Consider the following 19,478-nt stretch of genomic DNA (forward strand, 5'->3'; position numbering starts at 1 on the left):
CAACTGATTCTTTGCCAGATATAAACACCTATGGAGCTAGTTTACCATTAGCTTTTCTAACATAGAAATTATAAGGGATCAGTACTTCTATGTCATTTTTGTATGTCTGCTTCATCTAGAAGTCATCTAGAAGCCCCAGTTGGCCTTAGCAGAAAGTCTCTCACACTAAGTCTGGTTCTGCTGATGATTCGGCTTGGAGTTTTTCCTCTTGACTTTTGCTGCATACATGCTCAGTGTGAGAAACTCAAGTCCCTTGAGATGACGTGTTGTGAATTGGTGCTATATAGATAAACTGAAATAATTTTAATTAAAACAGCATTCTTTATGTTAAAAGCCAGACAGGTTCCCTACAAGGTTCTTTGTAATTCTTACATGTTTTACACATTGGTAGAATAGAAATAAGTTGGTTGTTACTTATAACAAAAACAAGAACAGAATTGCTGGTTTGTGTAAAATATTGTGCACTATTACATGAGACATCAAGCTGCTTTAGCTAATTATTTTGGACAGTTATGTTGGTTAAAGTGCAACATTGCACAACTACAGTTATTTAGCTTGAAGTTGGCATCACCAACAAATTAATCTTAGTGTAAAACTACATATGTTTTTGTTGTGTATAGATCAGTTTGATGCACGTGAAGAGTCTCATTCAGGTGGTTTTGTCACAGGCCAGTCCAAGCTTCTTCATCGCTGCTATACCAGGTGAGTCCAGTCACTCACACAGCGGCCATGCTGTAAAAAGTAAGAAAAATGCTGTAAAAGACTCAAATTTGTTCAGAGAAGGTTAAATGACAAACTTTTATCCTCCGAGGCCTATACAACAAGAAAAATAGCATCTCACTAAGCTGCTAAGCACTAAACTTTGCCGCTTAATTGCGAGGAAAACACAAATAATCATATAAAGAAAACCTCAAATATCCTTAAGCAAATCAGCAAACTCTGTCAGCGACAGAACACAACGCCATACAACAGAGTAGCGGGAAACTATAACAAAAATCAAAACAAAATGCTCCCCAATCCGTGACAGGCGCGGAGACAAATCCAATTATTCGTGTCTCATGTTGCAAATTTGTTCTAATGGTTGGAGTGAGAAAGTAAATAAACGCCTGTGAAGGAGAAACAAAAGAATGTGATTTCTAATTAACTTGAAAGAGGAACAGCAGGGCGACTTAGTAAACCCATCTTTCATCTGCAGCCTCGGACCACTCATTTGTTTGTTGCACAATGTTGTCTTCAGGATGGGTGGGTGGAGGGGGGGTGCACTGTACAGCTTCCCTCCAAATGAAATGTCAACAGATTTAACAGCGTTGAGGAAGGAGCTGCAGCGTTTCCCAGCGTTTTGTCGATTTTATTGTTCATTAAGCTCCCTCCTCCTCTCCCACTTGTTCCAGGCTTCATTTGCACCATCTTGGCTTTGAAGATCACACAAGGCTGAGGCAATAATTGGGTTTGTGCAATTACAACGAGCATAATGAGAGAATTCAGGAGTTTGTCTTAACCCTATCTCCGTAGCTCCGCCAGCATTGCCGTCAACTGTCACTTTCGGCCGCTTACTCTCTGAAGGACTCATGATGAGGGAGGATCTTATCGCTTCTGCAGATGTAGCATTCTTAGCACATACTTGCGTGATGAAGCGGCTAGATATGCTAATTGACTTTTAAAAAGAAAAAGCACAAGAGCACAGAAGATCAAGAGAAACCGCAGAGAAATCAAACACCAAGTTGACAAGATAATGACACAAACTGATCTAAGAGCTTGGAGGACATTACTGAGATCAATAGGAATGGGATGCAAAACTTGAGTGACTAATTTATATATGAATTTGAGGTTATTCTTAAAAGCCATATGCATGTATAATTTGAGTGTTTCTCCTTTGATGCTCTGGTATCTCTCAAATTTAGGCAGCAGGCAAGCAGACTGGATTCTAAGGTCTAAGGTTCTTGTCGTCTGTGATGTGGGATTGCGTAAAGTTCCTCTCTTGGTGTCAGTAATCTGCGTTATAACATTTTGGTGGATGCATTTCTACTAATGTTTTTGCCCCTCGTGACTCAGCTAATGATCTAATGTATATCATTATCTCGTGAAACATCCTTAAAAATCTATGACATTTGTTACATTTCAACAAATAAAACTGTTTTTATTCAGAATTTGATACAACATACCAACACAAAGTATAATTGGGACATGGGAGAAAAATAATAGCATTTCTGACATGCATAGAAATTTCTACATGCATATCACCCTGAGCGCAGGACAGGGTGGTGGCAGTATTATGCTGTGAGTGGGGAAGTCGGACAGAGAGGATAGGATGATGGATGGAAATGATCCTGCAGGAAACTTGTTAGAAGCTTAAAAAACTTGAGAGTGGAAACATCATTGGAATAGTATGGGATATTTAGTAGTCATGCATCCATTCTTTTTAAAAACATGATGGTTCAAGCTGGATAGAATAACTGACCTTAATGCCTACTTCTGATTAGTCCTTTTAGTGGTTCTGATAAAAGCTAACAGATAGTGATGTAGACATTCATAAATAAATACAAGCAAGCTGTTAAATTAGATTTAATCCTGTCATGGTTTACAGTATTAGCATCACAGTTACACTCTTAAAAAAAGGTATAGTCAGTCTATTTCTGTCTCCTGTTTTACAGTTTGGACTTGTGTACCTATATAGGACTCATAATTCTACTTTAAGGCACATATTTGTACTTTTTGAGTGCCTGAAAGGTACATTTTTGTAGTAAATGGTACATATATGTATTCTTTATTCATAATTTTAGGGTACACTTTCAGATGATGGATAAAAAGAAAAAGAAATTATTAGAAGGCAACAGATTCAATGTAGATTTTGCAACAAATGGCAATGCAAGAGTATTTTTAAGAAAAAATATTTACAAAATTTATTTTGAAAGCCATTCCACATCAGGGAGAGGAGACCTCTGCCTTGACATAGCTGAAGTGAGGAAAACTCTGAGGAGAATCAACCCAAGAAAGGCTCTAGGCTCCAATAACATAACCGGCCGGGTGTACAAGGAGTGTACAGGTCAGCTGGCTGGTGTCCTCACAGACATATTTAACACCTTGCTAGTCCAATTCATGGTGCCAACATTCTTTAAGTCTGCCACCATCATTCCGGTCTCAAAGAAACCTCAGGTCACCTCACCCAGTGACTACCAGCCTGTCACTATGATTCCCATCAAGTGCTTCACAAGGCTGGTTAAAGAACACATTGTCTTGAGTCTCCCACCAAAATTTTCGACCTGTTCCAGTTTGCCTACTGATAAAACCACTCCACTGAAGACGCCACCTCCTCTGCTCTTCACCCCAGCCTAGCACATCTGGAGGAGAAAAACACCCTTATGTGGATGCTGTTCCTGGACTTCAGTTCAGCTTTCAACACCATCATCCCACAGCATGTGATAGGAAAACTGGAACAGCTGGGCTTCACTACATCCCCCTGCAATTGGCTCTTAGACTTTCTCACAAACAGACCTCAGCCAGTTCGGATAGAACACCTCTGATGTCATCACCCTAAGCACAGGCTCCCCTCAGGACTGCGTCCTGCTGTTCACTCTTATGAAACACGACTGTGCCCCCAGATTCACCACCTATCACAATCGTGCAGACAATTTGCAAACGACATTACGGTGGTGGGGCTCTTGACAATGACAATGACATGAAAATGACCCGGACTACAGAGAGGAGGTGGAGCAGCTGGTGGACTGGTGCAGAGACAACAACCTGAACCTGAAGGTAGAAAAGACGAAGGAGATCATCTTGGACTTCAGGAAGAACCGGCCTAACCACGCTCCACTGGTCATCAACAGCTCAGCTGTGGAGGTGGTCAGCAGCACCAAATTCCTGAGAGTGCACATCCCAGACCTCACCTGGGCTAACACCACCTCATTGGTCAAAAGGGCACAAAAGCGCATTTCTTTCCTGTGGACAATGAGGAGAACCCACCTGCCCCACCCATCCTCACCACCTTCTAAAGAAGCACCATAGAGAGCGTTCTGACCAGCTGTCTCACTGTGTGGTGTGGAGGCTGCAGCGCCTCAGACTGGAAGAAAGTGAGAAGAGTGGTGAGAACAGCAGAGAGGATCATCGAGGCTCCTCTTCCCTCCATAAAAGACATCTCATCCCAGCGCTGCGTTTCCCGAGCCCGTAACGCTCTGAGCCTCCATATAAATGCATTTCTTTGCGCCACATTTTTTCTCCCACACTGTTTACATTTGATCACTGCTGCACTTTATAGAATGGAAATGTTCATCTACTGTCTGAAAAGCTTTACTAAACAAAATTTTGTTCTGTGTACACTCTGTGTATAATTTCAATTCAATTCAGTTTATTTATATAGCGCCAATTCACAACACAAGTCATCTCAAGGCACTTTACAGTTCAACCAGATCATACAGTCAAATTGATACAAAGTTTTCTATCTAAGGAAAACCAGTTGATTGCATTGACTCATTGACTCAAATGCAATCCCTCACACTAAAAATGCTTGTAGCGACAGTGGAGAGGAAAAACTCCCTTTTAACAGGAAGACACCTCCAGCAGAACCAGGCTCAGTGTGAGCGGCCATCTGCCGAGGCCGACTGGGGTTCAAGGAGATAGAAGCAGAGATACAAAAAGCAGCTGTAAAAGGTGGCCCCGTCCAGGAAACACACAGCCAGGCCGACGAGCACTGAGTCAGCTCCCATTTTAAAGAATGAAGAGAGCACATCCAGCCAGTCACGGTATACAAAATGACAATCAAAGTTGTAAGTGATTTTTTATTACTAATAATACTAAATAAGAAAAAATATTACAAATATTAACTTATATGAGCTGCACGGTGTGTCTCTCTGCAGGGAGTTTGCATGCATGGGTTTTCTGCGGGAACGTCAGCTTCGTCACTCCAGAAACATGAATTTTAGGTTAATTTGCTTCACTAAATTGTCCTTGAGATTAATGGTGTGTGTGCGTGTAGTTGTGTGTCCTATGTTGCCCTGTGACAGACTGGCAGCCTGTCAAGGGTCTACCGCCTTTCTCCCAGAGACTGCCAGAGAGCTCCGGCCCCACCAAGACCCTAACAGAGTAAATGGGAGAAGATGGATGGACAAATTTCTGTTTATTACTTTTCTAATAGGGTACGAGGTTGTCCCCAAAGATACAACTCTAAACTTATGAGGTACAATCTATTGGGGGTACAGATGGTTAGCCACTGTTGAGGATACAGGGTTTTTTTTACCCCAGTGACAAGCCTTTGTATTGCCTCTGAGTCTTAGAGATTGAAGCCTTGAATCTGATTTAAAATCTGGGGAAAGTATGGGATTCTCTCCGTCAATCTCAATCTAAGGATGTGCAAGGCTGGATAAACAAAGATTCTAATTGAGGCAAATTGAGGGTGAATGTATACTCCTTATTTTAGCTTCCACTGACAACAGAAGTAAGCTACGCACTGTTTTGTGTTTGGCTATCTCTACATCCTAATAAAGCCTGGTTGGAATGTAACTTATGAGATGTTCATAAGGTTTATTATTTCTGCAAACAACGGTATGGTAAAGGAAATTTCAGCGTACCTGAAATGAAATCTCTGTCTAGATTTGCATGAAGACTTACCCTGAAGGTTCATGTGTAGTCCAATGACTAACCAGGTTTGGCAGAATTACTAAACAGGAATATTCACAAGAGACACTGCTGGCCGTGCGTCAAATATAACCAGACACAATGTTGAAATTACATGTAGTGTCCATTGGGTGTAGGATTTTGGAGCTAGGGGGGATTTCCCAGCATAAGTGATAAAATAATGATCAAATTAAAGCTTATATGCCAACTAATAGTCTCACTACACAATACAATAACAGGAGATCAGCAACATTTAGCACACCCATTAGCACTTACTGGACCTAAAGCTATTAAAAACCAGTTTAAGTCTACAAAGCTACGTATGCTGTGAGTGGAGGATTTTTTACTGGCCAAGACAATTATTGTGAAACTCACACATTAATCACTTTCTAATAAGAAACTCACTTGTTATAAACTTCAAGGAAATTCCCACTTAGAGATAGTTTGATGAATAAGAACCAAAGAGGGTTCAAAACATTATAACTGTGATTTTTTTTCTCATTAAGTTATATAACACCTACCTGGATAACAGTGTCCTAATGCAATTATTGAAACAGAAGTTAATTGGAGTTTTGGTAGGGAGGGTATTTGTTAAGAGTTGCCTTTTATTTGCAATATGTAATATTACATTTTGGTATGTTTTATTTAATTTGAGGGGTTTTGAAGTGGAAGTAATAAGCCTGTGGTGCTTCATTACTGAATACTTTAAGCTAAATCGTGTAGTGTGCCATTTGAATGTAGACATCAGAGTTCTCTGTGCTTGTGTTTTACCCACTGACCTGTATATCTGCAAGTTCTGCTGCAATCCTGGAAGACAGTGAAGGCTTCTCCAGACAGGGTAACTGCAAAATCTAAGACACACAAGTTTAAATGATGTTAAATCACATGTTAATGGAAGAATATGAACAAACTTTAAGAGTTTTTTTGTTTTTGTTTTTCAATGTAAACAGAACTTCCAGCTACATATGAAGTGATTATTTCTCATAGTTGATAGTAAATCGAAATTTTAATGATAAGATTTAAGGACATGCAATCCCTGTCCAAAATTATAAGAATTGAAATAAGGTATCATATTTTTTTTGTAGTTGAGTTTCAATCTCAGAACTACAGAATAAGGGCCACTCAAACAATAAAAGAAAGTTAACTGATTGTTAAATTTTATTTCAGTCTAATATGGGAAAAAACGTCTAAAATTTGTCTTTAATCTCAGAATTATGACTTTTTTTGCCCTAATCATAATCCTCTTCCGTACACATCTCTTCCTTCATGGTCAGAATTCTGAGATTAAAGTCAGAATTCTGGCTTTTTCCCATATCATACTAAGAGAATATCTAAAAATCAGTTAACTTTTTTTTTTCTTCAAAGGCCATAATCCTAATCCTCTTCTATACACATTTCTTCCTTCATGGTCAGAATTCTGAGATTAAAGTCTGATTTCTGAGATTAAAGTCAGAATACTGACTTTTCCCCATATTATACTGAAATAAAATTTTAAAAATCATTTAACTTTTTTTATTTTTGTAGTGGTCCTAATCCTATTCTTCCTCCGTACACATCTCTTCCATCGTGGTCAGAATTCTGAGAATAAAGTCAGAATTCTAACATTAAAGTCAGAATTCTGATATTTCCTGAAAGAAAATTTTAAAATCAGTTAACTTTTTTTCATTTTTTCAGTGGCTCTAATCCTCTTCCGTACAGGTTTTCTCTAAAAAAAAAAACAAAAAGCATGTTGAAAAGCTGAAACAAAAGCTGACACAAACTCTTTAAAAAAATCTATTCTAAATACACTGGGGAATAATATTGAGCAGCTAAAAACTGCTGTTCTGTAATTACTAAATATTTCCTCAAACTAATAGTCAGAAGTGCAAGAAGCTGAAATCACAGATTTCATTTTCGGTTCAGCTGATCCAGCAGGGTTCCCCTACTACTTAAAAACACATATCATGTGCTAACTTTGAGGGGCTTAAGGGCTTACCTTTTTTCCCCAGTTGACCATTTATTTTGTGCAAAAAGTCTCCCTCAGGGTCTCCCTTACCTTTCCTTGGTACATAATGTTTCCTACGGGGCAGATCCTGCAGGCAGTGCCTGAGCCAAACATTTCTTTGAGACGCTGCTGCTTCAGAGCCGAGCACAGCTGCTTCATTGTCAAGTATCTCTCTAACACCTTGAACTCATCCTTCAAAGTAGAGAAAAAGCAATTCAGGAGATGGGAATGCTGACTTTAGGGGTTTCGCAATGAGCATTAATATTAGAAAGGATTGTTGGTGGTAAACATATTGTCAAATTCAGTTTTAAAATTGATGCTTTTTCTCATTAAAATGCTCTAATTAAAAAAAAGGTCATTTAAATCGTACCCATTTTTTTGTCAGTTCAAGGATGCTCTGCCGAGTGACGCCTGGAAGGATGATGCCATCTAGAGGTGGAGTTGCAAGTTCCTCCTCTGATTGCAAATGTTGGATTATTTTAGAGAAACTAAAATGCTAAAGAATATGGAGTAAATCTCCACTAACCTCCATCCTCATTGATCCAGTGCAGAAAGATGTTCATGGTTCCTGCTTCAGTTATCTGGTGGTCCTCCCCGTACAGCCATAGCACCTGCTCACAGCCATGACTTCCTGCCTCATATTGTGCAAACAGAGTCCCTCCATAATTCCTGCAGAAAATCCAAATCAATTATTATAGTTAAACTTAGACTTTTCATGACAAAGAGAATAAATTATATTTGAACCAACCCTCCCATTTTGCAGTCTCCAGTTCCTCCTTTCCAGGCCCGTGTGTACTTTGGGTCAGCCCACAGAGACAGGGCCTTCCCCTCAGTGTTAAAGTATGAGCCAGCTTGACACAAAATGACATAAAGCAAGGCGCGGGTCGGCTTCTTAACTCCCAGGGAAGGCTGCCATGTTGACAGAAACATGCAGAAATAAGCTATTTAGATCACAGAAAACATTTACAGTTTGAAGGAGCCTGCTGACCTCAGTGCCGATAAATGTTGGCCTTATATACAGACTGGAGGACTCGGAACATGGAACCCAGTCCTGGTCGATTTCTACAAGCCTCCTGATGCACTCCAGCAACTCGGACTCATCAAAGGCCTTTTTGTACAAAAGTAAACAGAACAACAGCACCATTCATATATCTGAATTTCCCATTATTTTAAGTTTAAATAAATATTTTTATTGAGCCTTTTTCTTTCTTTTGTGCATCTTACGGGAAGACAAGCTCTGTTCGCTGACTTTGCCATACGGCTCATATTCATCAGGGGTCTGAAGAGACGGAGGCGGTTGTCATCGCCTCGGTACACCATCAAGCCTTCAAACAGCTCCCAGGAAGAAAGAGAATGTTGAACATTGTTTTAAAAAACTATCCAGTCTTAATAGATTATGAAAAAAGAAAAATGTTTTCTTCGTTGTCAAAATGCTTGCAGTACTGTTCAAAAGAATTCAGACCCCTCTTTCACATTACATATACATGTAGATGTTAAGAAGCTGACCTCTTTGGCTGTTCTTTACAAAGAGTGGATAAGGATGGTCATCAAGGGAAGACAATGTAAATTTTTAAATGTTTTAAAAGATACTTCACTGAATTTAGGTCTTGACTTTGACTAGGCCATTCCAAAAGCAATATATGTTGATCTAAGCAGGGGTCTGCAGGCACAACTATTTTATAGAATTTTTAATAAAAACATAGCTTATAATTATTTTTAATATCTGATATAGTTAATATCTTGCCATTTTAAACAATAAATGGCTCATTTGTATTTTTAGCTTTTAGAATAAGGAAAAACAGAAAACATTTAATAAAGATGAAGATGACAAGAAAAACTTTTCCTATTAATGTCAATGTTTAACATTCTGTTGTGAAAATGTAATCAAATATTCTTAAAGAAAAAAAAGCTCCTAAGACTGGTATTTGTTTATATTATACATTATCTGCCTCCTTATATCACTTTAGGCCACTTTTGAGAGCCAGTTAAAAGATACGAAGAGCCACTTGTAGCTCTGGAGCTGTAGGTTGCAGACCCCTGATCTAAAGTTCTCCAGTTTATATGTAGCTTTGTTGTTATTTCGAAAGAGGAACTCTTCCCCAGTTTCTAACATGGCCAACTTTATAAAAATGTTAAACCATTTAAGGAGTGTGAATACTTTTGCAAGTCTGTTTACCTGAATGCCATAATGTAGTGATGAGCAGGCTGGGTGCAGTGAAAGGTTCCCAAAGGGTCTAATGAGGGGAGTCTGCCAGCCCTCAATGGCGTTCCACTCTACAGTCAACATGTGGTCAGTGAAGACCGTCCCAAAGTCGACAACATCTGGTTTCATTTTTGGAGTGGAAGAGAGCTGGATGATGAGGTCTGCTGCCTGATAAGACAGGAAAGAAGAACAGATAAAAAGTTTCTGTCTACTTGAATGCCGGTCGGCCTCGGCAGATGGCTGCTGGAGGTTTCTTCCTGTTAAAAGGGAGTTTTTCCTCTCTACTGTCGCTTCAAGCATGCTTAGTGTAAGGGATTGCCTTCGAGTCAAAGAGTCGATGCAATCAACTGGCTTTCCTTAGATAGAAAAATTTAAAAATTTGACTGGATGATCTGGTTAAATTATAAAACGAATCGAGATGACTGGTGCTATATAAATAAACTGAATTGAATTAAAAATCCAAAGCTTCAATATAGAATTGTTCTAGATTTTTCATTTAGTTTAGCAAATATTATAGATTTAGAATGGATATAGTTTTTGATGGCAAATACTGCCATCAGCAGATTAACTGAAGTTTGTTCTGTGTTTGCTTTTGGAGGGGGGGATCGAGGAGCAAAACAGTGAGTAAAATATTGGTCTAAAATCAACAAAAGATCATATGTTGTGAAAGATAAAAGATAAGGGGGGATTGCTGCGGTTTCCTGCTGTTTTCCAAGGCCGAGTCCTGTGATCCCACTTTGAAAGAGACACCTCCAGCTGGCCAGCCGTCAGTTATCTGCTAGGATTAGGCTGGCCCTTCATCTTCTCCCTCCTGGTGCAGGAGGTTGCTTGCACCCTAATCCCAGATTACAGTAGAGTACTGCGCATGTAAGGAATCAGTGAGTGTACTGGTGCTGCCTTCCCACACGGCCTCTCCGTTCTAAAGAAAATGCCTCAGAGGAATCATGCTCAGATGTACCTACATAAATATTCACTTCTTCTATTCACAATCAAGCAAACAGAATTCCATGCAGTCATGCTAATCTATAACTGCAGTCCATCCAGAGTTTGGCCTAGATTATGTGACTCTAATTATTAGCTTTGATGTGTATCTCTAAAGTGTAAAAGAGAGTGTAGTGGCATTAAATCGGTTTGGAGGTTATGTTTAAATTGTGCAAACCAGTCAAATATATCAAACATGCAGAAAATAGCTCCAAGAAAAGTATAACAGTATTATTGTTTTGGGTTTTTTTTGTAATAGTACTTCTATGGGGTGAATTATATAAGAGAAACATTACAGTGTAATTGGTAAGTCAAATGATGTTAATAGAGGGCGACGCTCCTTTAGCTTTAGCATCTTGATCATCAAGATCTGTGTTGTTTCTTAACATAAACGTACTAAATGTCCAATTTTCAGTAAGTGGAAATATTCAATTTGGATTTCAATCCAAAAAATGTCACACAGATCTAAATTCAACAGAGTTAAAGGCTGAAATGAAAACACGCAGAACCAAAGTCAATGCTTCTCCTTGGGAGAGCATGTCTCTGTGAGTGTCTGCACATGTCTAATCTCTACCTGAGCCTGCTGTTCATTGCCCAGACGTTCAGGGTCAGAAAACATGCAAAGCTCCAGCGACTTAGCGTGAGCTGGGAAAGTGGATTCTGCTGAGCAGGTTGCAGAGGAGCAACAGGAGGGCAGGGAGAACAATAGAAACCTGCTCCACATATCAAAGGACGGGCGATGACTAAAATCTGCATGAAGCTGGAAGCTGAATCACATGCTTGAAAAAAAGAACCTGCATAGAGGGCCTTAATTTCTTAGGATTAGCTTCTCACCTGTTTGTTATCACAATAGGAGGACAGTTGACAGTGGCTCCTTAATCCTATACAGGGCTGCTCTGGGCAACATGAGGGCAAGCAGCAGACAGGAACTATCTTCCATGTTGATCAACAGGGGGGATTTTTGTGTGTGAATGAGCCAAAGAACCATGAAGATGCAACACTTGGAGCTTCCAATGAGGGTAAGTGAGTTGAATTCATACTCATAATAACTGTTGGGCAGAGTTCACTAAAATCACTTTCTATCAAAGAGGTTTGCAGGATAGGTTTCTTACCTTAAAGCTGTTAATTCTGCTGTGGGCCATGATGGCAGTGAACCGTTTCTCCCCTAAAAGAAAACTTTTGCAGATATCTGATTGTAAATAGTTGTATTAGGTGCATCAACACATAAGTGATATGCTGTTTCTAGGTTATGCATATGCATATTTACATATTTTTTACATACATATATTTACATTTTTAATATTCCATACGATAGGCAGAAAAAAAATGCATATTTAGCATAAAAAAAAACACAATTGGAACATCTGGAATTTAGTTCAAACTTAAATGCTCGTCTTTTGTTATTAAAGTGAACTCAAATATTAATTATATTTATTTTGATCCAATGAGAAGCATCTCTTTAGTTGAAGTCCAGATATTTTTAGTTTACCTTCAGAGCAGAAGATCCGTCACAGCCTCAGGGGTTGTGGTGAATGAAACAGCATCTGAGAGGTAAACCGCTTACTGGTCCCTCTTGGGGGAAACACTTGACATTGTTGTGATGGTTACGTTTAGAAAGAAAAAAAATTCTGCCTACTCACTTAAACCTACCGTATTTCAATATAATTTAGTTGCATCATCACCTAAATACCTGACATTGTCTGTAAGGTTGTAGAGAGGTTACAAGTTTAAGCTTAATCTACGTCAAGGATTAAGGACAAAATGTTGGAAACATATAGTAATTAACTAATTAAGAATTTGATTGCAGATGTTACAGTTGTTACATTCATGCTGATTTTTGCACAGTTTTCTGCCTTGGTCATTTAAATGAAATACTGCTGTCATTTTTGCACACCCTAAAAATTTCCACAACTGTATACTGATTATTTATTTTCCAGATACAGAGTATTTATATGGTAAAAACACTGTACTGTGTAGCATTTTATTTGTTTATTTTAGTAACTCTGTCACTTATCCTGTTATTTTTATACACTTTTTTTTAAGGGCCACATTTGTGTGACCACATTTGCTATGATATTTTCCTGCTGAAACACCACAATTTCCCCATTGTGGGTCAATAAAAGGATTTTTGATATTTGCTATTCTATTTTTCAGATAGTAAGTGTTGCTTTTGAAATTAATTTTGAAAAGTTTTTTTATTTATTTTTCTTGTTTAAATATCTATAAGGTTGCCAATTCTGTGAAAATTAAATAAGGGGCACCTTTTGACCAGTCATTGTCTTCCACCTTACTGACTTTATGAATTTATTTGCTTTTTATGGTGTGTTATTTAATTTTGTAAACATTTTAATCCAATGTTAATTAAGTTAGATTTTCATATTTTTTTAAATGGGACATTTCCTTTTTTTTTCTTAGTTTGTTTGGCAGAAAACACCATAATTACCGTTTAAATATGCAAATTTCCTTGGGTGTAATGTCTAAGTAAAACCACAGGGAGGAGCTGTTGACTGATTTTCAGAACCAGGTTTTAGTTCCAGCTCCCCTGAGCGCCGATGTACATGTGCGCGCTCACGACGTGTCTGTGAGGACAGTTTATCAAACATTTCATCGTTTCTTTGTGGATATTTGCGTGCACGAGACAACGAAGGTAATAAAATAAAGACGCATAAGGGGATATTTTAAGAAAAGGGGTGTTCTATGTTGCTATTTTCTATGTCTGGATAAAACTATTGAGAAAATTAGAAAAATAAGTTGAGACGTCAAATTTGCTCGAAGGACGAACGGTGGAAAATTTTATTTAGTAAGACGCTCGTCTTAAAGGTATGATATTTGATTTAAAAAAAAGAAAAACGACTACAATAAAACAACAAAAAGAAAAAAAAAATCCAAATATTTTAAGAGAAAGAATCCGGTCAGTTAATTAGCGGATTAAATGCGCACCTGTTCGGGATGGGGTGTCAGAGAACTTGCCAGGTTTGAGAAAACAACAATGAATTCAATTTAACCTTTTTATTTTCTCTGTTTGTATCTCCTGTTTTTTTTTTTCTTCTCATCTCGGGTATGTAGCCTATTTTTCAAACCTAACTTGGTCCTATCCAGGAAGCATTGCTGCTTAAAAAAGCAACAAAGAAAATAAAACAAACAAACAAACAAAACGTCTAGGATCAGATATTCAATGTGAAGATAATTTGTTGTACAAGTTTGTTTTTTTCCACATGTAGGTCACAAAACAGAGAAAACCAGAATTATACCAGGCTGAAAAAAATTAGTTGAAAGAAATAAGAAAGAAATTAGTTGCCTTTGACAAACATTAAAGCAGTTGGGTTTTTAAAGTACATTAAAGCTGGGAAAGTTTATTCTGGGCTGATCATTGATATAAATTCCACCACTGAGGAGGGAAATCTAGCCAACTATAAATATTAAAAATTAATCAATATGTATTAAAATAACTTTATACATTAAAATCAGAACCACGCTGAGTCTGGTTCTTCTGGAAGTTTCCTCCTGTTAAAAGGGAGTTTTTCCTCTCCACTGCCACCACAAGCATTCTTAGTGTGAGGGATTGCCTTAGATAGAAAACAGAATCAATTTGACTGTATGATCTGGTTGAATTGTTTTGTGTTATTAATTGGCGCTATATTAATTAAACTGAATTCAATTAAAGTGTCAAGACTTGCATTGTGCAATTTCTCACGAGCCATGTGGTTTCTGAGGGGATATAACTGATAATTCTGTGCTGTAGCTTTATTGCAACTTTTATCAAATGAATCAAATGTCTTCTTTTTACAATATTGATTATTTCTGGAAGGATAACTTTCCTTCTATAATTGATCAATCTTCAAAATGGTTAGTCTTGTATTTTTTTCTCCAATAAGCAGGTAAGTGAGACACTTTGCCATTGGAAAAAGACAATTTACATCTAAATTAAGGAAAAAAGAATTGCATTGTCTTATTTTGAATTAATATTATCTAATTGTCTTTAAGGGTAAACATCATCATTCTATTGGCAGATTATCTTATTTTCCAGCCCAAAATAAGTGTAAATACACTTATTTTAAGAAATGTTTACTTATTTTCAGAACTTTTTACAGTGATGTTCTGCAAACATCTTTTCGCTCTGTGCTTCAGAGAAGAAACGTTGGCTTCTTTTAAATGTCAAGGCAACAAACTTTAGCATGTTTTTCATTTTAGAAACTTTAACCTGATTATTTAATTTTTGCTTTTATGTTTACCAAACTTTAAATTCTGTTATTTTAACTTGAAATGCTGTTCTTTTGTTTTAAAGTAGAGATGAATGAGAAAGGCTAACAATGTAATAACAAATATTTTAACTCCTGATTAAAAAACATATATATATATATATGTATATACATTGTATCTTACTGGAGGGTATTTATCATTTACATTTTTACCTAACCATCTTGTTTTAGGGGAAAATTCAGTATGAGTTTTGAACATTAAAACCTTTACCGTTGCTTCAAGTTGCAAATGCTGAGCTAACTAACCACTAGGCCACTTTATGATGATTCCAATTTCTCACCACTGGTAACTTAAGTATAGGTCAACTTTGAAGTCTATATTGTAATTGTACAGAGCGAGTGCTGTTTTGAATGGCAGCATCTCTTTGGCATCAATTTATATTGTTAGAAGCTAACATTAAAAGAAAATTGAGTCTCTGACTCAAAGGCCAACTCCAAAAGTTGTTTTTCCTGCATTTCACAGCAAAAAACATGAGTGTTAGTTGATTTTTCCTACCTTTTGAAATAAATAACTCATAGCTATAAGTACTGGCAACTCACTTGATAAAATGCAATATCGCTACTACCCTGTTTTTCTGAACCATCGACCCAATGTTTAAACTTAATTTCTGATTTTTACACAACAACAATTATTGTTCAACTCAAAATAGGATTTTTTTAGTCTTCTGACATTTTTTCATCCACTGCATTTATTTCCTATGCTGTTTTTTTGATCATTCACAAACAATCCCGTGCCTACAGCTCTAACTTCTGAGGTAAAATGTGGTTATATTGACTGAATGTAGAAGTTTAAGGCATATAAATATTTTTGCAAAGCATTGTGTGCATATTATCTATTAAGCAGCTGCTTACCCTGATGGTTATGCATTTAAAAAAATAGATATTTTCTTTTTCCATCCTGTCAGACCTCACCCTCTCCTCCAGTAAGGAAGTCAACGCTACCACTGGAACATGAGCAGAATGGACTGTTGCACACCACAGCCCTCACGTCGACACAACCCTGTGGACAGCATTTGCCGCAAGCTGCAAACCATTCAGTGGCGTGGTGACCGAGAGCCCAATTCGCCTTTCCAGATTCCCAAACTCTCTTCCAGCAGTTACGACAGCCCTCAGTCCGGACTCAGGCACAACCTGGAAGCCATCCTTAAAAAAGGAGCCTTCGTCAGAGACGAGGAGGAAAAGCTGAAAGCGATGGGGATGCCGAGCTCTGCAGCTTCCCACAGCAGTGGCCTTGGTTCCTACCACCCGCTCACTACTCCTGACTGCAATCGTTCAACCCCAGCTAATGTCACCTACACAATCACAAGCACTCTAGGAGAAAGACGAGGTGCTGATGGGAGTGATGTTAAACAATTTAAGGCATGGCAGAGGTATTGTTCAACACCTACGGGTCATTCTAGGGACTCCCCTTATTTTACATTCACACGCGGACCAAACTCCACACAGTCAGAGTACAGCAGTCAGAGAGCGAGTCCTCCTCAATCCCGTACCTTCACCCCGGGTAACAGCACGCTCTCCTACAACGTCAACTTCTGCTCTGCAGATAGAACCAACTCTGCTGATTGTGAGCTGGCCTACCCTGCCCTGGTCGTGAAAAGACTTTCCATGGGAGAAGGAGGTAGGGTCGTTTTAGAATTGTGCTCATTTTTATTTTAGGTTTTTAATTTATTTTCATGGTTAAATATTTTTATTTTCCACAGTGTCTGTTGAACTTTTCAAAAATGTGTTTGTGTTAAAAAAAAATATACTGTCACACAAAGAATTCAACTTTACTTGAACTTTTCATAAAACTGGAATGTTCGGAACAAAGCTGAACAACCAAACGCCAAACCAGAAAGGTTCTTCTTAGAGTAGGGTTGTCAAAAGTATCAATACTCAAAAAAGTATCGATACTGAAACATTGTATCCGGATACAATACTCGTTTTTAAAAGTATTGATACAGTGCCACCACCAGTGCCACCTAAGCAGTCATTCATCTAAAGTGCAGAATAGAGGACAATGCACTTTCTGAAAACTGTGTGATTGAATAATTCTGTGCACTTTTCAGTTTCAGACTTTTTTTTGTAAGAGGTGCAGCTGCGGAGAACACTTAATTTTAATTTTATAAGTTTTTTATCAAGCTTGCTTAATATTGTGCTTAGCATACAACCTCAAAATATTGTTCTTATTGTTTATTGTATTTATTTATTGTATTTTATTTATTAATGAAAATATTTCTGTAGAGTTTTGGAGTCTTTGTTTTTATCCTTGTGGTATCGAAAAGGGTATCGAGTATCGAATATTTTCCTTAGTATCGGTATCGCGTTGAAAAGTTTAGTATCGTGACAACCCTATCTTAGAGGCAACAGAGCAACAATTTTTATTCCTTTCAGGAAATATTTTCAGATGATTAGATGAATTTAACTGCATGTTTATACTGGAATAAAGTTATAGTGACTCAGCTATCAAGATAATGATTTGTAAATGCTTTTTATGCCCCACTTGACGTAACCAATCCAATCGCACTTTATTCATATAGCACTTAAAAAACCAACAGAGCCAAAGTGCTGCACAAAAGCTCAAAAATATTACATGCACTACAAATTAATTCGAATAATTTGAAGGGAAAAAAAGTAAAAACACTATAGAAAATAAGAAAAAGCATAAAATCAAACAGCAGCAAGTATATTAAACACCTAAGAGAAAAGATGAGACTTTAAATTCGACATAAAAATGGTCAAAGTGGACCGGCTATGGAGAAGACCCAGTCCCCTCTGAGCGTTTGCCTCATTCTAGGTACTGACTCATCAGCTGACCTATAAGAACAAAGTATGTAGGAGATCAGAGATGTAGGATAACAGAAGAGGTCAGCATCTAGTGATACTTGGGTATACAAACCTCTCCTAAAAAGGTATTTTAGTCAAATGTCCACAAATTGTGTCTGCTGTAGTCTTAAGGTTCAGACGAACTATTGACTTATGCAAAAATGACTTTAACAACAAAAATAACCTTTTTTTTTGACTACAAGAAATCTAAAATATACATTAACGAAGGAAAGAACAATTTCTGCCTCCCTGTTTCTTTCTTCTGTGACATCAAATTGAAGTTAGATTATTTTCATTGAGCGATAACTGCTAATGATGTAAATAAATATGTAAACAAAGCAAGGATTAGGGCCCGGATTTGAAAACTGTAGCTTTTCACCTGTTGCTGTAACTGATTAAACTTTTCTTTTATAAATTTGAGATGGAGACCTACGATGTGTAAATCTGCTTGAAGTATTTTTAATCAGATTTTTTTTTTTTTTGCTTTAAAAAAAAATGAAGCAAGCTCCAGCATTTGATTTAGCTAAGATTTCTGGGCCACTCAAACTGTCTTTAAAGGATCTGCTTGCAGTTTGTATTTAAAAATAATTTTTTCTTTTTTTTTCCCTTTTTTTTGTCAATTTCAGAAGCAACTATTAGAACCTATTCATTTAATTAAACAAATAGTTTCTTTATCAACAGTTTCATTCCACTTCAACAGTTTATGTTTGGCTCCGATGCTGCTGGTTTTTACTGTGCCTGAAGGAAAATCATGTGCTTTCTGCATAATTCAGCACACTCTCTCTGCTATGTGTTGTATCCAAGCTTCCTCAGGTTCGTCGGTTAACTCGGAGAACAAAAGAAATATGGCAGAAATCAGTCTCATCTGTGAAGAGAATCTGCTCGATACCATATTTCATGCTTGTGACACCCAGCGCAGAGGTACGCCCACTCATGCTCCCAAATATACTCTCACACAGTACATCTTTGCTAAGTCATGTTTCACCCTGCACAACCAGAATACTATTAGATTAAAGTTATCTGTAGGTAATTCCTCTCAGTGCTGCACTAGGCCTACTATGTTTGCATACAGCCTTTATTCAGTGTCTGATATAAGCGTCACACTAGATGATTAGTGTTTCAGAAATCATTGATTTAGTGGGATTTTTATGTTTAACAATTTTCTAGTGAATGGTAGAAAGAAAAATAAATTATTCAGTGAGAAAAAAGACCCATGTAAGAGGAGAAAGGAGAGACAAATGGAACAGTACCTACCTTCAAGGTACACAGAAAACTATCCCTGAACCTTAAAGCTGGGCACCTTGCGCTGTTTCTTCCTTAACACTGAGAAATAGCTCTGATCAGCAAAAATTCAAATAGTTCTATTAATAGTTTATCAGTATTATACATTGAAGTTCATGTCTTCAACTTGAAATAATAATAAATCCATTACCATGTTTTGTCTTTTAATATGTTTTAAAAAGATGTGATTTGTCATGACCTCATTTACTAACCAATGGCTGCCTTTAAAAAAAGGGCGAATTTCATCGTCTCTTCAACAGGGGAAATAATCAATTATAACTTTTTAAACGTTTTTGCCATCAAATTGACGCATAAGTGAGGTTTGTTTTATTCCCTCTTAACTATTAATTCTAAA

At 37.5% G+C, this 19,478-nt stretch overlaps 2 protein-coding genes across 12 annotated transcripts in view; one reads left to right on the forward strand and one right to left on the reverse strand.

The window, feature by feature from the left end:
- Positions 1-319: 319 nt before the first annotated feature.
- bcat1 (branched chain amino-acid transaminase 1, cytosolic) lies at positions 320-12,376 on the reverse strand. Of its 3 annotated transcripts, none has more exons than XM_038287223.1 (11): positions 12,268-12,376; positions 11,891-11,954; positions 9,771-9,965; positions 8,819-8,929; positions 8,583-8,702; positions 8,343-8,503; positions 8,121-8,263; positions 7,965-8,050; positions 7,646-7,786; positions 6,390-6,461; positions 320-732 (listed from the first exon to the last, which is right to left on the reverse strand). In XM_038287223.1, exons 2-11 carry the CDS (start codon positions 11,918-11,920, stop codon positions 694-696), a joined length of 1,098 nt encoding a protein of 365 aa, XP_038143151.1. In that variant the 5' UTR covers positions 11,921-11,954; positions 12,268-12,376; the 3' UTR covers positions 320-693. The 3 variants fall into 3 exon arrangements, with proteins under 3 accessions (XP_038143151.1, XP_038143152.1, XP_038143153.1); XM_038287224.1 differs by having other exon boundaries at positions 11,891-11,967; positions 12,268-12,365; XM_038287225.1 differs by having other exon boundaries at positions 11,891-11,943; positions 12,268-12,353.
- Positions 11,422-19,478, forward strand: part of LOC119784921 (lymphoid-restricted membrane protein) — a 38,236-nt gene continuing 30,179 nt past the window's right edge. For 6 of the 9 annotated variants that reach the window (XM_038287213.1, XM_038287220.1, XM_038287222.1 and 3 more), the window contains exons 1-3: positions 11,423-11,797; positions 15,943-16,655; positions 18,647-18,763. In XM_038287213.1, the coding sequence (XP_038143141.1) occupies positions 15,989-16,655; positions 18,647-18,763 (784 nt within the window). In that variant the 5' untranslated portion in view covers positions 11,423-11,797; positions 15,943-15,988. Of the gene's footprint in view, positions 11,798-13,330; positions 13,426-15,942; positions 16,656-18,646; positions 18,764-19,478 lie in introns of those variants that run through there. The other 3 variants (XM_038287218.1, XM_038287219.1, XM_038287214.1) reach the window with 2 other exon arrangements.

The sequence above is a fragment of the Cyprinodon tularosa genome, unplaced genomic scaffold, assembly GCF_016077235.1.
Source record: "Cyprinodon tularosa strain WSP-4 unplaced genomic scaffold, ASM1607723v1 ctg237, whole genome shotgun sequence".
Taxonomy (NCBI): domain Eukaryota; kingdom Metazoa; phylum Chordata; class Actinopteri; order Cyprinodontiformes; family Cyprinodontidae; genus Cyprinodon; species Cyprinodon tularosa.